The sequence below is a fragment of the Cryptotermes secundus genome, unplaced genomic scaffold (genome assembly GCF_002891405.2).
Source record: "Cryptotermes secundus unplaced genomic scaffold, Csec_1.0 scaffold93, whole genome shotgun sequence".
Lineage (NCBI taxonomy): Eukaryota > Metazoa > Arthropoda > Insecta > Blattodea > Kalotermitidae > Cryptotermes > Cryptotermes secundus.
In genome coordinates, this window is record NW_019736393.1 from 574,716 (window position 1) to 590,102 (window position 15,387).

Below are 15,387 nucleotides of genomic sequence, written 5' to 3' on the forward strand. Positions count from 1 at the left end.
TTAAAATTTTCTTGTGCATAATGCAGTGAGCCATGAAAACATGAGAATTACCATATATACACATGGGCAAAATAGGACTAAAAAATGTAACATATCAAATACAAGAAGTCAATTAACAGATAGGATAACATTTCATATGCTGAATATGTGAGGCCTTGCAGACTATTTAAAATTCTGTATCATTCACAGTCGATTTCATTAAAATAAAGTCTGTGCATATGGCTTCACATATATCAAACATCTGTACATGTGCTATATATAACCAGTACATTAGTATTAGAGGGACAATTCATACATGAATGGAGAATGTCTATTCATCCCTCTTTTCCAAATTAAACTTGCAATTTGGTAAGGAAAACTGGTGCGCAAGTGCATGCATGCACACAGATATATGTGAGATTAAATGAGCTCAAAAATACTTTTGTGTGAAGATCTTGTACAAAAGATGGACCCCTAACCCTTGTTCAAGTCTGAAACATCTCTAAGCTGTGTGTCTACCTGAGTTAGGATTTACCAAAGGTAAATAATACAAATGACTATAAAGCTGTATTCAACCATAGCAACTCCATATGAAGTAGGCTGGAATACACTCTTTCCTATTCTTCATATATGTCTTTAGGAATCTCAGTAAAGTACTTTAACTGTTCAAGGACATCTTCATTCATGGTTATTACTGGAGCATGTATTCTTATCCGTTTAAATATAATTGTGACATAAGACTGATAAACAAAAAAGTTCACACTAAAGCCCAGTGTATTATGCACAAGTCAGTAGAATGCACACACCTGCACAGAATTATTTATGCAAAAAGTTCAACATGCTAGGCTCAAAAATATCAAATTTGAGAATCTCACTTAATAAAGAATTCCACAGTAAATATTTCTGACAATAACTTAATTTGCTGTCAAGTCAGAAAATGTACTATCTCCATAAAGATGTTATAAAGCATATTTTTCTTATCACATCTGCTGTCATAAATCCAAGTACAACCGATTCAAAACCCCTCAAAATATGTAAGCTGTGATTAGAGATTCCACTTCTGCCCCTGCTTTTAGGAAGAATATCTTGACCTTCTGCTAAACCACCATCCTAACTCTTGTTTCTCCTTACATTACACTCTTGTCAAAAGGCATGGGGAACAACAATTCTGCTGTGTCCAATAAAACTATCCAATGGCAAGCATGATTTGGCAGCTTGGTTGATCCTAGCATTACTGTCACTACCTTGCTGCTGGAGAAAAGTGGGAAAGAGATTCCCCAAACTGCAAAAACAAAAATATAACCCCAAAAATAGAGTTCTAAAGTAGAGATCTCTATGCAAGATATTTTTTTGGTGTTAAAAACATACTTAGAAATTTAAAAACTATTTAAAATAACACAAACAATGTGCTGTCTCTTACAGTAGCCATTTTAAAGAAACTTATGATACAGTTATCAAGATGGAACACAAAAGTTACAATACATATTTAAACATAATGATGATTTACAATTATTTTTCAAATATGAGCAGGAAAATGTCATTTATGGTCTCATACAACCATATGTTTTAAAGTCAGCAAGATCTACACAATTTCTGTATCTGATCAATGTTATCAAATTTCAAATAAATAGGCTTAATTTTTATATAATTCCCTTTAATCTGCAACATAAGCCTAGCCTATTATTTTCATGAACTGCAGAATATTAGACTTGATACTTCATTTATAAACCTGATATCACTATGTGCTTTCTGATCATCAGGAAAGAACAAATTAGGCACCAGCCCACTTAACATACGACTCAACCATGGAAGAAAGTGTTATTTCCTACACAGTCTGTGATGAGGCTATAGAGTGAGGAAGAACAAAGAAAATTAGTTGTGAGAGAGTAAAATGTGGTCATGAGTCCTGTGGGACTTCAAACCAAGAATAACTATGCTGGTGAGAGCCAGGAGCAATTTACCCAACCCGACTGGTTAGTTGTGAGACAGTTACTAGCCAGTAAGGACATGGGCACCGAAGCAGAGAAATGGCCATTGTTGGGAGCCTTTACCCAGGAACAGCTAGTGATGACACAGAAGACTTCATGTGTGCTCTAGTTATAGTGTGTGTAGATTAGTGGCAATGTTACAATCCTTTGCAGTTACAAGTTACAAGTATTTAATAAATCCAATTACCAATTCAAACCCCATGTCTAGTAAATAACACGTGACAATATTTCCTTTGAAGTCTCTGAAGTGTCCACACATCATCCCTGGCATGGAGGAATAGATCAAAATCAAGAAAAACCTTCAGTCAGAATAACAAGTTCCCATGGCTGAGATTTGAATCAGCAACCTACCAAACATGTAAGACTACTGATAGAGTATGTGTCTACAGATTATGTTACAGACATATCTGTTTGTACATCTGAAAGATCTTTCTACTTTTGCATCATTTGTCAGATTCTGAAAAAGTTCCCATCTCTACCAGTCAACTGCCCCTGCCTTTTTATTTCAGACCTAAATTAAATGTTTATCTTTCATACATCAAATAAAAAACTGTGACAAAGAAAATAGTTATTAATAAAATAAATATACTATGTTATTGGCATTAATAATTTTGTACAATAAGTGAGATTCAACATTCACAAACTGTCTGAAAGCACAAAGAATAATGATCAGATGTGTGTACCATACAGAATGCATCATACTTCAAATTTTATTACACAACTTTAACATCATTAACCTTAACAAATGTCAATACTTGCATAGTGGAAAGCTGCCATTTATGCACACTTCCATACACATAATTTTTAATAACTGCTTAACATCCATGTACACACAAAGAAAGCATACATCACATCCACACTTACACCCAGGGCTGTAGTCAAGCCAGAACAGTCCAGGGTGGCATTATGGTACTTTTCTGAGTGTTGGAACACTACCCTGACACTCCTTTTAAAGACGGTTATCTGGAACATAAAATCCTTGTAGCTTATTTAATTTCTGATTTGAGATGGAAGTGTCAGGTCTCTTTTAGTGTGTGTGCGTTCTGTAAGTTGTCATTCTATTCTATTTTGCATTTAAAAATGCAAAACTACTGTTAGGAACAAGAACACTTCACATCGTGATTTATCCCCATTTCTTTCAATCTGGAACTGTGTGCAGACTGCTCTGGCACTTTCATTTTTAGGACTACAGCCCTGATATATAATCATTATGAAAACTTATGCCAATGTAAATGATGATACACAGTATTAATGTTTCTGTCTTCTTTTTCAATGGAATGATATATTTTTTTAAATTTATTTAAGTTTCTACAACATGGATAGAACCGTTATGAATGCACAAAGGGTTATATAAAGGATGATTCAAAGTCAAGTATCATACTATAGAAGGTTGGCGGGGAGATAATTTGAAGGCAATGTAAATAAATTGTTCAATTTATTACCCTTGTTGATTTATGACATTTGCCATTTTTAAGAAAATAAAACATCTGTTCCTTCATCTATGAATCACCCTGTATATTTAACTTCCAGAATGCATAATCCTTTTGAGTGGATGGTCAGTTTGTCTGTGATAACCAACAGCTGCCATGTGCTTCTCCTTCACCATGTGCAACACTGCCTCATTCTGCAAATTCATATATCAAGCTAACTGAACCTAACCAACATCACTACAACCAATTTCTTTCAGCTTAATTTTAACACTGTGTTTCTTTCATCTGCACTTTTGCATACTAACCTATATCCATTTTGTCTTAGCCTTCTTGACTTAATGCCACTAACAATATTGTGTAAATCATAAATAAGGAAAACTACATAAATGAATAAAGGGACTTAAAATAGTAAATAATGTATCTCCCCAGTTTGTGTCCTTTAGACTGATATTTGTTTCCTTGAATATATCCTATCATTAAAAATTATTTATGTGGCTGAAAGGGAACAAACTCATATGTCATGAATTCGTACATTATCAGGACATAAGCCAGGATAGCTCAGTCAGTACAGTTAACAGGTTATGGGCTGGACCACCGGGGTTTGGTTCCCAGCAGAGGCAAGGGATTTTTCTCTTCTCCATAGTACCCCAGACTGGCTCTGGGGCTCATCCAGTCTCCTATCCAATGGATACTGGGGGGCTCTCTTTGAGGAGTAAAGTGGCCAGGGTGAAAAGCTGACCCCTCACCTCCATCTAGTGTCAATATCAACAACGGCAGAGCTATACCTTCACCCTCCTGTACATCCCCATGGCTTTGTGCTTAATACATTAAGCACAGAAACAAGTTTACTTTTAATTTATAATACTACTGAAATGTCAGTTTAAAATGCAGAATAAAAATTTGACAATTCCAGCCTCTAATCCGTATTTGCATTGTTTCACTACAATGCATCACTGCCTTTGAGGTACACTATGAAATTACTAATTTATTGAATATGCAATTTATGTAACATTTTTCTGGCAAAGGTCAAAACTGCAATACAGATTTTAGCACAGGAACCCCTTACTGCTGTTTATTCTGGTCCTGTTCTTAACTATTAGTAATCATACACATTTCTGCACAACTCGTGTAGAGTCACTCATAAGCCATGTCACATAACACACACACACCACATATGCATATCAAGTGGCACAAGAAAGAAGCAGAAGTAGAAAAAAAACACTGTAAAACTGAATGGCTTGATGGATTTAAATGGAACTCGTGTTAAGTTGTGTAGGGCACAGTGCTGTCCAACGTTCTTATGTACTCGGGCACAATTCACTGATGCCTATGGAGGTGCAGGCGCCACCACACTACTACCACTACTACTACTAATAACATTTTTCGAAAATATTTAACAGTACTCAGACGTTCAAAAATGTCTCGTCTTACAATTTGAATTAATATTAAAAATCGGCTCAATTATATGTGGTTACGGAGGGCGCCAGAAAAATATACCATGGGCGCTGCGTTGGACAGGGCTGGTATAGAGCATACCTAAGTACAGGCGTAGAAAGATTTATTCAGTTCATGTGATTCATTATACAGAAAAATATTTCCCATGTTCAGTATTAAAACAGACACCTTTATATTGTTAATAAACCATGTTTGGAAGTGCTGGATGACACTACAGCTGATCAGACAGAGGACACTGCTGTGAGAGACATTGTTACTTTTTCAGCTTCCACTAGTCATTCAATTAGCAGTGTCATAACCATTCATTTCTGCCGTTTTTTTAAAAACAGCATCTTTTGTGCTACCTGGTGGATGTGCATGTTTTGTAAGGTTCATATTGTCGTGATAACAGTACGCATATGTGTGTAAACCTATAGCTTCATTTCTTATCAAAAAACTTATAAAAAACTGGGTTTGTTTAAATGTCAGGATCAGCACTATGAATATATAAATTACATTCAAAACTTGCAAACTTCACAGAATGAACAAACTTTGCTACTTGATTGACACATTCATTCTCAATTTAATACTACCATGCTGGACAATCCAATCTTTTGAAGGCAGTTTTACATGACAGATGCATTGGTTGTAGCGTGTAAGTGAAATGACCTGTTGCAGACTAAGTTTGTCACCTACCATTAATTAAAAAAAATATCTGACAGCAATATGAAGCAGAACTACATATGGTAAAGGTAAAACGTTACTTCATTGATATTCTAACTCAAAATTTCTGCCTCTCCTTTGGCATGTCTTTGTATGGAATGAAATTATGAATGACAGTGTTCTGTTGTATATAATACATGACTTTTCTCATGCATATGTTTTGGCATCTTTGAACTCAATTACTCTTTTCATAAATACATATTTGAAATTGTAAAAAACATTGTCAGTAAATTATGGAACCTGTACAATGAAATGGGAGAACATTGAAGACAGTATTTCACATTAGTTTTATCCTTCCAGTGGCCAAATAACACAGAAAACTCAAATATGAATTAATCTGTCATCTGACAGATTACTGATCAATCAATCAATATTAGATATAATTTAAAATAAGAATTTATAGCTGTGAGCTGCTGTTCGGAAGGGCAGTGCAACATGCCTCATCAAGCAAGAATACACAACTAAAATTGAGAGAATTTTTGGGATACCGACTCAAATATTATATTAATACTATATGGATTCACATTCATGTTGTCATATGTAACATAAGTTACAGAATATCTAAACGAAAACTGGGGTTTGTACAATGAAACAAAAATCTGGGGGTTATTTTATGATACTTTTACTAGTTAGGCTGTATAGTGTTAATATGGCAGGAATTACCAATGAATTAGAAAAGATTTGGAAAAAAAGGGCCATGCCTAAATTGAGGTATTATCACAGCATTTGCTTGGAGGGACTGAATAAAAAAAAACACTTCACTCCTGTCCTATCCAAGATTTTAGCTAAGCACATCTCAAATACAGTCTAAGAGTATTATGGCTATGTCAGGTTGTTCAGTTGTAAAAATAATTAATTAGAAGTTTCACATAATAATGAGATTCTATTTAGAATAAAAAACTACTAGTGTAAAACCTAGTTTATTTGGACTATATGGGGGAAAAGTGGTCTGAATTAGAGGATAGCCATGGTTAGAAAAGCAATAATTAAAAATACTGCTTATTGTAATATATTATTAAAACTACCATACTTCGACACTCAACAGCCATGTTGAGCAACTTTCCATGATTTCCAAGTGTGGTTGAGGAGATATTCTGCTGATACATCACATATTTCCAATATTTGATTTACAAATTTGATGTCAGAACTAGATGGTGCAAGCAATGATGATCTGTCAGTTACTTATGAAGCACTTCTTTCAGGTGACACAGGTCTTGACAGAAGGACGGGCTTAAGATAGCTACTGATTTTAAGTTTGCTACATCTTTGCTGCTGCAACCACACAGTACCAACTGAACTAGGACTGACTGAATTATGCAAACACCTGGATAAATGTAGCAGGCAAAAATTTTGAAGAAAATTTAACTTTCTATAAATTTACTTCAAAAACAAAGTTGTAACATATAGCAGCTTTCTTAGCTGACACTAACAGTGCTACCATCCATCCTCCATCCATAGGCGCACCAACTCCGCTCCTGGTGAACGTTTTCAGGCAAAATGGTTACAATAACTGGCAGATCCACAGAGTTCTCAACCATCGTCAGAACATCAGTTGGTCCAATAATAAACCGGACTCAGTCGCCAGCTGCCCTATGTCGGGACTATATTCAACTCAATCGGTAGAGTGCTGTCCCGGCACAACATCAAATCAGTGGGCCTGCCTCCAAAGAAATTATCTAGTTTCCTCTGGCCGGTCAAGGACAGCCTGGGACTAAGGACACCGGGTGTATATGGAATCCCCTGCAAGTGTGGCAAGGTCTATATTGGGTAGATGGGCCGTTCCGTGGACATGAGGTTGAAGGAGCATCAGCAACACATCTGTCTTGAACATCCAGACAAGTCAGCTGTGGCTGACACAGCATCAATTTGGGACACCGCATTCAGCTTCAGAATACCTCCATCCTCACCACCAAGACCCGATATACAGATGGCATCATTAGGGAGGCCATTGAGATTGAACTCCATCCCAACAATATGAACACGGGGTTTTGTCTCAGCAAGTCATGGAAGCCTCTCATCTGTTCCCTCAAGAAACCTCCAGGACATGACGCCAGATCCACAAGGCCACGCAAGTCTATATCCGACTTGCATAGCAGCCCTGAAGCCTCAGGGTTAATGCCCTCCAATTAACCTTGCCTTTCTCCTCTCCTAACACAATATTCTATACCTGCTCTGGCCTGCTACCTGCTGGCCCACCTCCCCAGGCCCTTCCCTTCTCCTCTCTACTGATTTCCCATATAGCCCCTCTCTCTCTTCTCTTCCTGCTTTTATACAGCTGGGTTTATTCTCGACATTAGTCTGTTAGCAGCTGCTCATGCTAGTTCGTCACTCATGGATCTTCTCCTGTTTTCTTCTACTCTGAAGATGGAGGCAATACGTTCCTCCGAAACATCGGTTAAGACAATATCTACACAGAGCCACATCCCAGAAGACTGCTTTCTTCATAGTCACCACTGAGAAAACTCAAATCTTACAAAGACTTTTCTCTTACTCGAAGTTCCCACACTGACTCTAGGGCACACCCAGCCTCCTATTCAAAGAGTACCAGGACTACCCTGAGAGTAAACTTGATCAATCATGTCTCATTAAGGCAAAGGTTAAGAATACATGGAGATATACCTTCACTCCCCCATATATCTTCATGGTATGGTGATTAAATAAGCACCAGGATAACTTAACCTTTAACGATAGAGGTAAAGTTATCCTTGGGCTTAATTAATAAAGCATCACGCCATGAAGAACTTTGGCCGAGTGGAGGTATAACTACATCATCCTCAGCTTTGGCATTAGGTGGGTGTGAGTGGCCAGCTCCATACCCTGAACACTTTACCCCCAAGGAGAAAGTCCCCACTAGCCACTGTACAGGAGGCAGGGTTTGGGACATTATGGGGAAAACAATTTCTTGCCCCTGCTGGGAATCAAACCCTGACTCCCCAGTCATCCTGCCTCTTATCTAGTCGCTATTCTAACTGAATTAACCCAGCTCGTTGATAATTTTACTTTTACTACATATAATTGCATACTATCTTTTCCCTTCTTCATTAATGACATTATGTTCATCAAACAACTTAAGTCTTTACTGCTACACGTATATTAATAGCTATCAAGAATGCAGCGCTGTTATTAAGGGCTAAAAAGGACAATGTTTTACCATTAAAGTGTGATTTTTCATCAGTGAACATAAACAAAAGCGTGAGTGGTGCAGCGGTTGCATTCAGTAATGCTGTAATACTTAGCCTGAAATGGTTGGTAACTGACTGAAATGCTTCACAAGCTGACAGTATAAAATATGCACAAATGAAAAAGCATATAATATTTTAGGTTATAACTGATCTGTGAACAATTTGAGGGATTTTCTTCTTGACTCTGAAACCATGTAGTTGAGTAAACAGTTTCTTAACATTTCTCAGTATATAGTGCCTCTGCCTTCTGGGTACGTCTCAAATGTAGGAAACATTTCACCCCACCACATGGCATCGGAACACAAACACACAAAAGATTTCTACTTAGTGGCTGTCTCGTGAAATAATATTATAAACATGAATATGATAAGTTTTGAGGTTTTTACAGTGATGACTATGAAGAAAGTCGTCTTCTGGGATCTGGCGCCGTGTATTCTTGGTTCTTGGTTAAAACCTAGAATACACAGCACCAGATCCCAGAAGACGACTTTCTTCATGAATATGATAACATGACAATTCAATTCAAACTGGAATAAGAACTACTCTTATGGGAAATTATAATGCGTGAACATTATTTACTCAATTAAGTAATCACATGTTTATGCTGAACACTTCTGACATGGCTCTACAGAGATTTCTTAATTCATGACAGTTTTGTATTATACCTCCAGTCCATCTTCTGAAAACATAATAAATACTTTGACTCCAGTGTTCATTAATCATCACTTTTAGGGGGCAACAAAGTCTCAGATTCAGTGCTGAAAAACATTTATTTTAAATTGTTGTGCTCAGATATGCTCCATAATTTAAAAATAAATTATGTTCACAATTTTTTCTAAACAATAATAAAAAAAAAGGACATGATTTACACAAAACAGAAAATGTTATCCCAAAAATCTTCTTCCCAATGTACCCTTCCAAATTTCATTGAAACCGAAGAAAAGATGCATCTAAACGCGTTTTCTTGTGTTCTCCCATTTCTTTTTGTAGATTCCACTCTTCTTCCATACAAAGTTACATAAAAATGGGACAAAGTCCCTTAACCTTTACTATTCGAGAACAGAAGATTTCAAATCCCCTGGTACTATGGGGATTAGCAGCCAGATTTCAACTCAGGAGTAACAATTTTGGTACTGAAAAAAATGCAATGCCTAGCCAGCTAGACAGCATGCATGCACTGTCATACTCCACCTACTTGGGGAATAAGGGTTGCACCACTGTCAGCTAGCGATGTAGAACATTATATTGCCATTAGAAAGTTACTACTGAAATTTATTTTCAATATACTTTCATCACTGATATGGTGGGAAATTCAAGAATCCAAATGAAGGATTTTTCTTCATGAGGTTGCCTACACAAGGTATGACATACCTTCATTTGCAGAACAGATGGACTTTACAACAGCGCAAAGGCTGGACAAGTCAATAAAATAAAATTTTCACATGGTGAGTATGTATTTTGTGTTACAATAGTTAACCTGTTTTGAGTTATGATATTTTTTAATTGAAGAAGACTTATTTATTAAAGAGCAAAACTTCAGCATAACAAAGAAAATATGCTATTCTAAAGCTTCCTACATTTCCAATAAAAATATGAACCGCGAACAGCCATTTAGCACAGACCTGACAAACATATTATTTTAAACGTCTTTTTAATACAATACATGAAGTGTTGTTGTGTATACAAAAAGTTGACAAAGACAAGGAATACAAATCAATTTCTTAAAAAAATACTCATACATTCCATTTACTACTATTTTGATATAAAAAAAGAACAAGTTTTAAATGAGACCAGTCACTTAGAGGTGGTTTGGTATATGGAAAGAAAGTGTAAACTGTGGAAACTGCAAATTAAACCACAGAGTAATCTCTTGATGCATCCTTATTCCCTACATTTCATTAACCACTGACCTTCAAATATCTGTTGTCTGAATCCACAGAATATAATCACTGCATTGGTGGCTAAACAATTTTCTTTAATTCCATTAAAAATCAAAATTAAGTATTTCCAATAATGTCTTGAAACAAACATACTCAAGAGTGTGCCATGTTTGATTCATGGGTAATTTCTTTAGTGACCAGCAAAAGAGTTTCTGCATTTTTATTAATTGTACTGATAATTCCATTTAACAAACATTATCATGAATACAGGTACCCGATTTAGGCCATACAATTTCATGATCTGGACTTTCTTTACATCACATTCCACAGAAAAGTTAAAAAGAAATTGGAATAAAGAATTCAATTGTTTCAACCCAATACAAATTAAAACTGAAGCAGACAAATTTTTAACCTTTACTGTCCCAAGTATCCCACTCCAGTACTCTAAAAGTAAGTTCCCAGCATCCTGTGTACCTCCATGACAGAACACAAACACCATTCTGCCATTGTACTTTTGTATGTATCTGACACAATGAACTTTAATATCTGCTAGCTCTTAACTTTCACATGGTGATTCATGGCTCACACTGCACCACTGTGTCATTACTATCAAAATATGAACAATTTTCTAAGTTCCTGCAAGTGGTTTGGCACATAGGATTGACTCATAAGATAACTGTTTATGAATGAGGAAGAGAGGGACAAGAAGATCTGATGTGCAACTGCTCAACATTTCATCAGTATTTATATCATGAGGTACAAAAGAAAAAGAACTATGATTTGTTATAACTACAAGTCCTTCAGTCTTTCATTACTGAATTGTGGTTGTCACATTACACAATGAAGACTTCACATGCAAATCTCCATGTTTGCGTTTTACTTGTATTTTGCTGGTAGAACTTTTGAATAAAGCAGGAAAGTCCAAGTAAAAATTGCATCACTGTTGTCTATTTCTTTTATGACAGATATCTGGCTTGAGAACTCAGGTCAACAAGGACTCGCTGTTTTCTGAGAGCAGATAGCAAGGCAGCTAAGAAGGGAACACACATCACAAGACACGGTTTACACTGAATATAAGAAAAATGACCCCACAGTGGAAGAACCACATGCCAGTTTTAATTAAGACACATAAGATGAATAATCTTAACAAGTTTTAGTGTGTGAAAATTTATTATAGTTGACAAATACGCACTTTTTAAATAATTTTAAAAAGATTTATAAAGGCAAGTAATGAAATAGATTAGCGTAATTAGGGCACCTAATGATGGCACTATGTTGCCGAAATATGTCGTGAAGTAACAGGTGAAATTGAGTGCACTATAAGACGGCCACTGTATACATATCATGGAAGAAATTCAGTGCAACAGGATGCTAAAATACAACATTAAGGCAGAATATTCTGAATTAAACGGTAGAAAGAATTATCTGAATTTAATTGGCTCTGAACTTGTTTTGTCACCTGCTTTGGTTCTATGTCACTTAACAAGAGAATTACGGGATTGTGAATAATGAATTTGCAAGGATGTGGAAGACAATGGTCATAGCCTACTTTAAATTACTATAGCAAAACCATTCTTTGGCTAGCAGTGGAGCTGAACACTAAGTGAGGAAGTTCTTAAACAGGGAAAATAAAACACTGGCATTATTGACTTACAAACATTAAAACTGATTAGTAAGTGAAAGAAATATTTTAAACTGCTGTTCCAGCAGATTGGCATTGGCAGCAGAGACTGGGCAAACCACAGCCAGAATAGCTGGTCTACTGGCTTACATTCAAACTCATACAAAGTGGGAATGCTAACTACTACACTGCAATGCATAGTGTGGGCTTGCAACCACCCTGAGGGATGCCATTTCCTAAATTAACAAAGTAACATTAAATGTTAAAATCATTGAAATAATAGAGGCAGGGCTGTCTCCCACTTGCAGGGGAAATGCTGGCTAATACAGTTAGGATATATTAACATTCATGCCATTGAGCCAGTAATGTTATGAATACCTGCAATATGGTATTGTATGGCATGTACTTGCTCTTTCAGTTTCTATAACATAACTCCTGAACCAACTTTCTGATTGCATATATCCTTCCACTATCATGAACATTATTAACTTCAAGTTGGACCCCACTGTTGCCTCTGAATGTCATCTATAGAATGAGCTACATCTAGCAGTGGGAATACCAAACACTGTACATCACCTGACCTTGGCATTCATAAGGATAATAAAAATTACATCCACAAGTGTCCCAAACTATCTCCATAATATAAGGCATGATTTAGTATATATTATTTCAATTCCTTCTTGATTTACATATTTAACAAAAATTGAACAAAAATAAGTCAGCACAGAAGGCTGAGAACACATTACTTAGCAGTGAGAGGGTTAAATTCCTTATACAACCAAGAGATAACAGGAATGTGGCAAGGTCTTGTCATATATAAATATTCACAACATAGAGGAACCTTACACACAGACCACCTCTAATGACTGCACTCTAACACTATATGCTCTCAAGGCCTGCAAGTGGGTAACAGGAAATATCAAACAGTTTCATATTCTTGGTTTATATGTAAGCGTGACACAAATCGTTTGAACATCCATCTCGGTACAATCCTGTGGAGTCACCCCTACCACCATGCTCTTTCCATCATCCTCTCCACTTACAACAACTGCTTTCTTGCCACCCCTTCCTTCGTCTAGTTGGGAAGATTTCTTTTCGTCACTACCGGTACGCTGAGATTGAGTGATTATACCTGATGGCTGAGTTATGACTGGCTGAGTCTGTTTAGTGCCATTCTCTTTATTCTTGCGTCTGCTCGAACTACGGTTAGGAAGGTGGCGTGACTTGTCACTCCGACTAGAAGAACGATGAATGCTTGGACGTTTCACTGACTCTGCACTTGCACTCAAACCTGCACCAACTAGAAAAAGAATATAGAACATGCTTGTAGTAAAGTCCTTGGCCTCATTTTTAAAGAAAGAACATTATACTAACAACTGAAATACAAAGAAAAGGCACTAATATCTGAACTCTATATTGAATTATTAATCATCAATAGAGACAACATATTCAGCTTCTAGTCATTTTTTATTTATTTCTGTACCAGAAATGTATAAGAGAAAAACGAGGGACAGCAATAAAGTAGGACATCAGCTACGGAGAGACTCGGAGAGACATAATTCTGTCATAAGAAAAGTAACGGAAAATACTTTAATTAAATTTGTAATCTTGTACAAACTTGTTGTCAGTTCATGTAAGGTGCAAGATGTGTAATAAAGATTGTTCTGATAAAACATTTGCCTCCAATGTTTCCAGTTCCCAGTAAGTTCAAAGAGGGTCATGCTTTATCCTCGTTACTTCTCAAATTTCCTCTTAAATGTGACACAGGGAAGTCCTATACATACATGTAAATGTTGATTTTAATTTATTGTATGAAAATATAAATATCAGTACCTTAAAGAATAATGCAGAAAAGTAAACAGTTTTTACTTGTCTTGAAACAAGTACTTCAAAATATAAATACCTAGAAACAATAATGACAATTAAAAATGAGAATCACCACAAAACCAAGCTAACAACAAATTACAGACATGATTGTCTAGTAGAAACTATATAACACATATCAGAATTCTGCTGATAATCTTACAACAATTTTTGTGACAATGATTGCAGAAGAGTAATCAGGAGGCTCTGAAATAGAATGTCTACATAAGCAACTCCCATGATTCCATGAAAGTATACACAAAGGACAACATAAGACAGGCAGAATAAAGTAAAATAACAAAACACCACAATGACACCCCCCCCCCCNATTATTTTAATACATCAGCCAATGGATCACTACATAGCTACTCCAAAAAATATATTTGAATGTGCTATTAAATCCATGTTTGTGGAGTGAAGTTACTGGCACCTACCAATGTTTCCTGAGGAGGATCTTGTGTTGGACCCTCTCAATACATGGATGGACGTAGGATCACTGTCCACCGTGGTACATGTTACCAGCTTTCGCCCCTCGCTCCCATTGGCTGGTGTCAGGAACCACTCTGACCTCGTTCTCATCCTCGCTGTCTGACGCTCGTGAACCTATCAGGTACCAAGAAATTCAGTTCTCACCAAACATCGAATCTGCCTTTGGTATATTATCCCCATAAAATGATATGCCTAATTTTTACATGCTCAACAGAAAAGTATGAGAAATATGAATCTGCATGTAAGTTTAACATATGATACATATAGCACAGTTGAGAAAGGACATACAACAGAAAGAGGGTTGACAGACAAAAGGGAGAGAAACACAAAGTATCTGGCAGGAAGACTTATGATACTTCCTTGCAAATGTATTGTGACGTGGATACGTATGTAACTATTATTTTTTTTATTGCTAGTGGGGTGGGATTAAGTCCCTTGTACTGTGGCCACTTCTGGCCTATTGTACCAGCCGCAGATGATAGGTGAGGGTGATTGTGGAGCAATTGGTGGAATGAAGATTGGCAGGGGAAACCAAAGTACTTGGAGAAAACCTGCCCCAGTGCCCCTTTGTCCACCACAAATCCCACTTGACCAGACCTGGGATCGAACCTGGGGTGTCACGATGGGAAGCCAACGACTTGAGCTATGGTGCAGCCTGTTATGTAAGTATATAAGAAATATGGCAATTTAAATCAGCACATAAATTAGAATGAGTTATGTCATTATTTATGGAAAACACTGTGTTATGTTCCAATCTGCTCTACTAGGAACAAGAGCCCTTGCACATGTATGAAAAGT

The 15,387-nt window shown here is 36.6% G+C and overlaps 1 protein-coding gene across 2 annotated transcripts in view; it reads right to left on the reverse strand.

Moving 5' to 3' along the window:
* Window positions 1-11,934: 11,934 nt before the first annotated feature.
* The window catches only part of LOC111869776, a 32,552-nt gene continuing 29,099 nt past the window's right edge, over window positions 11,935-15,387 (reverse strand). The window contains exons 10-11 of one of the 2 annotated variants that reach the window (XM_023861531.2): window positions 14,535-14,703; window positions 11,935-13,537 (exon numbers count right to left, since the gene is read on the reverse strand). In XM_023861531.2, coding sequence (XP_023717299.1) covers window positions 13,167-13,537; window positions 14,535-14,703 — 540 coding nt within the window. In that variant the 3' untranslated portion in view covers window positions 11,935-13,166. The remainder of the gene's footprint in view (window positions 13,538-14,534; window positions 14,704-15,387) is intronic. The other variant, XR_002843730.2, reaches the window with a different exon arrangement.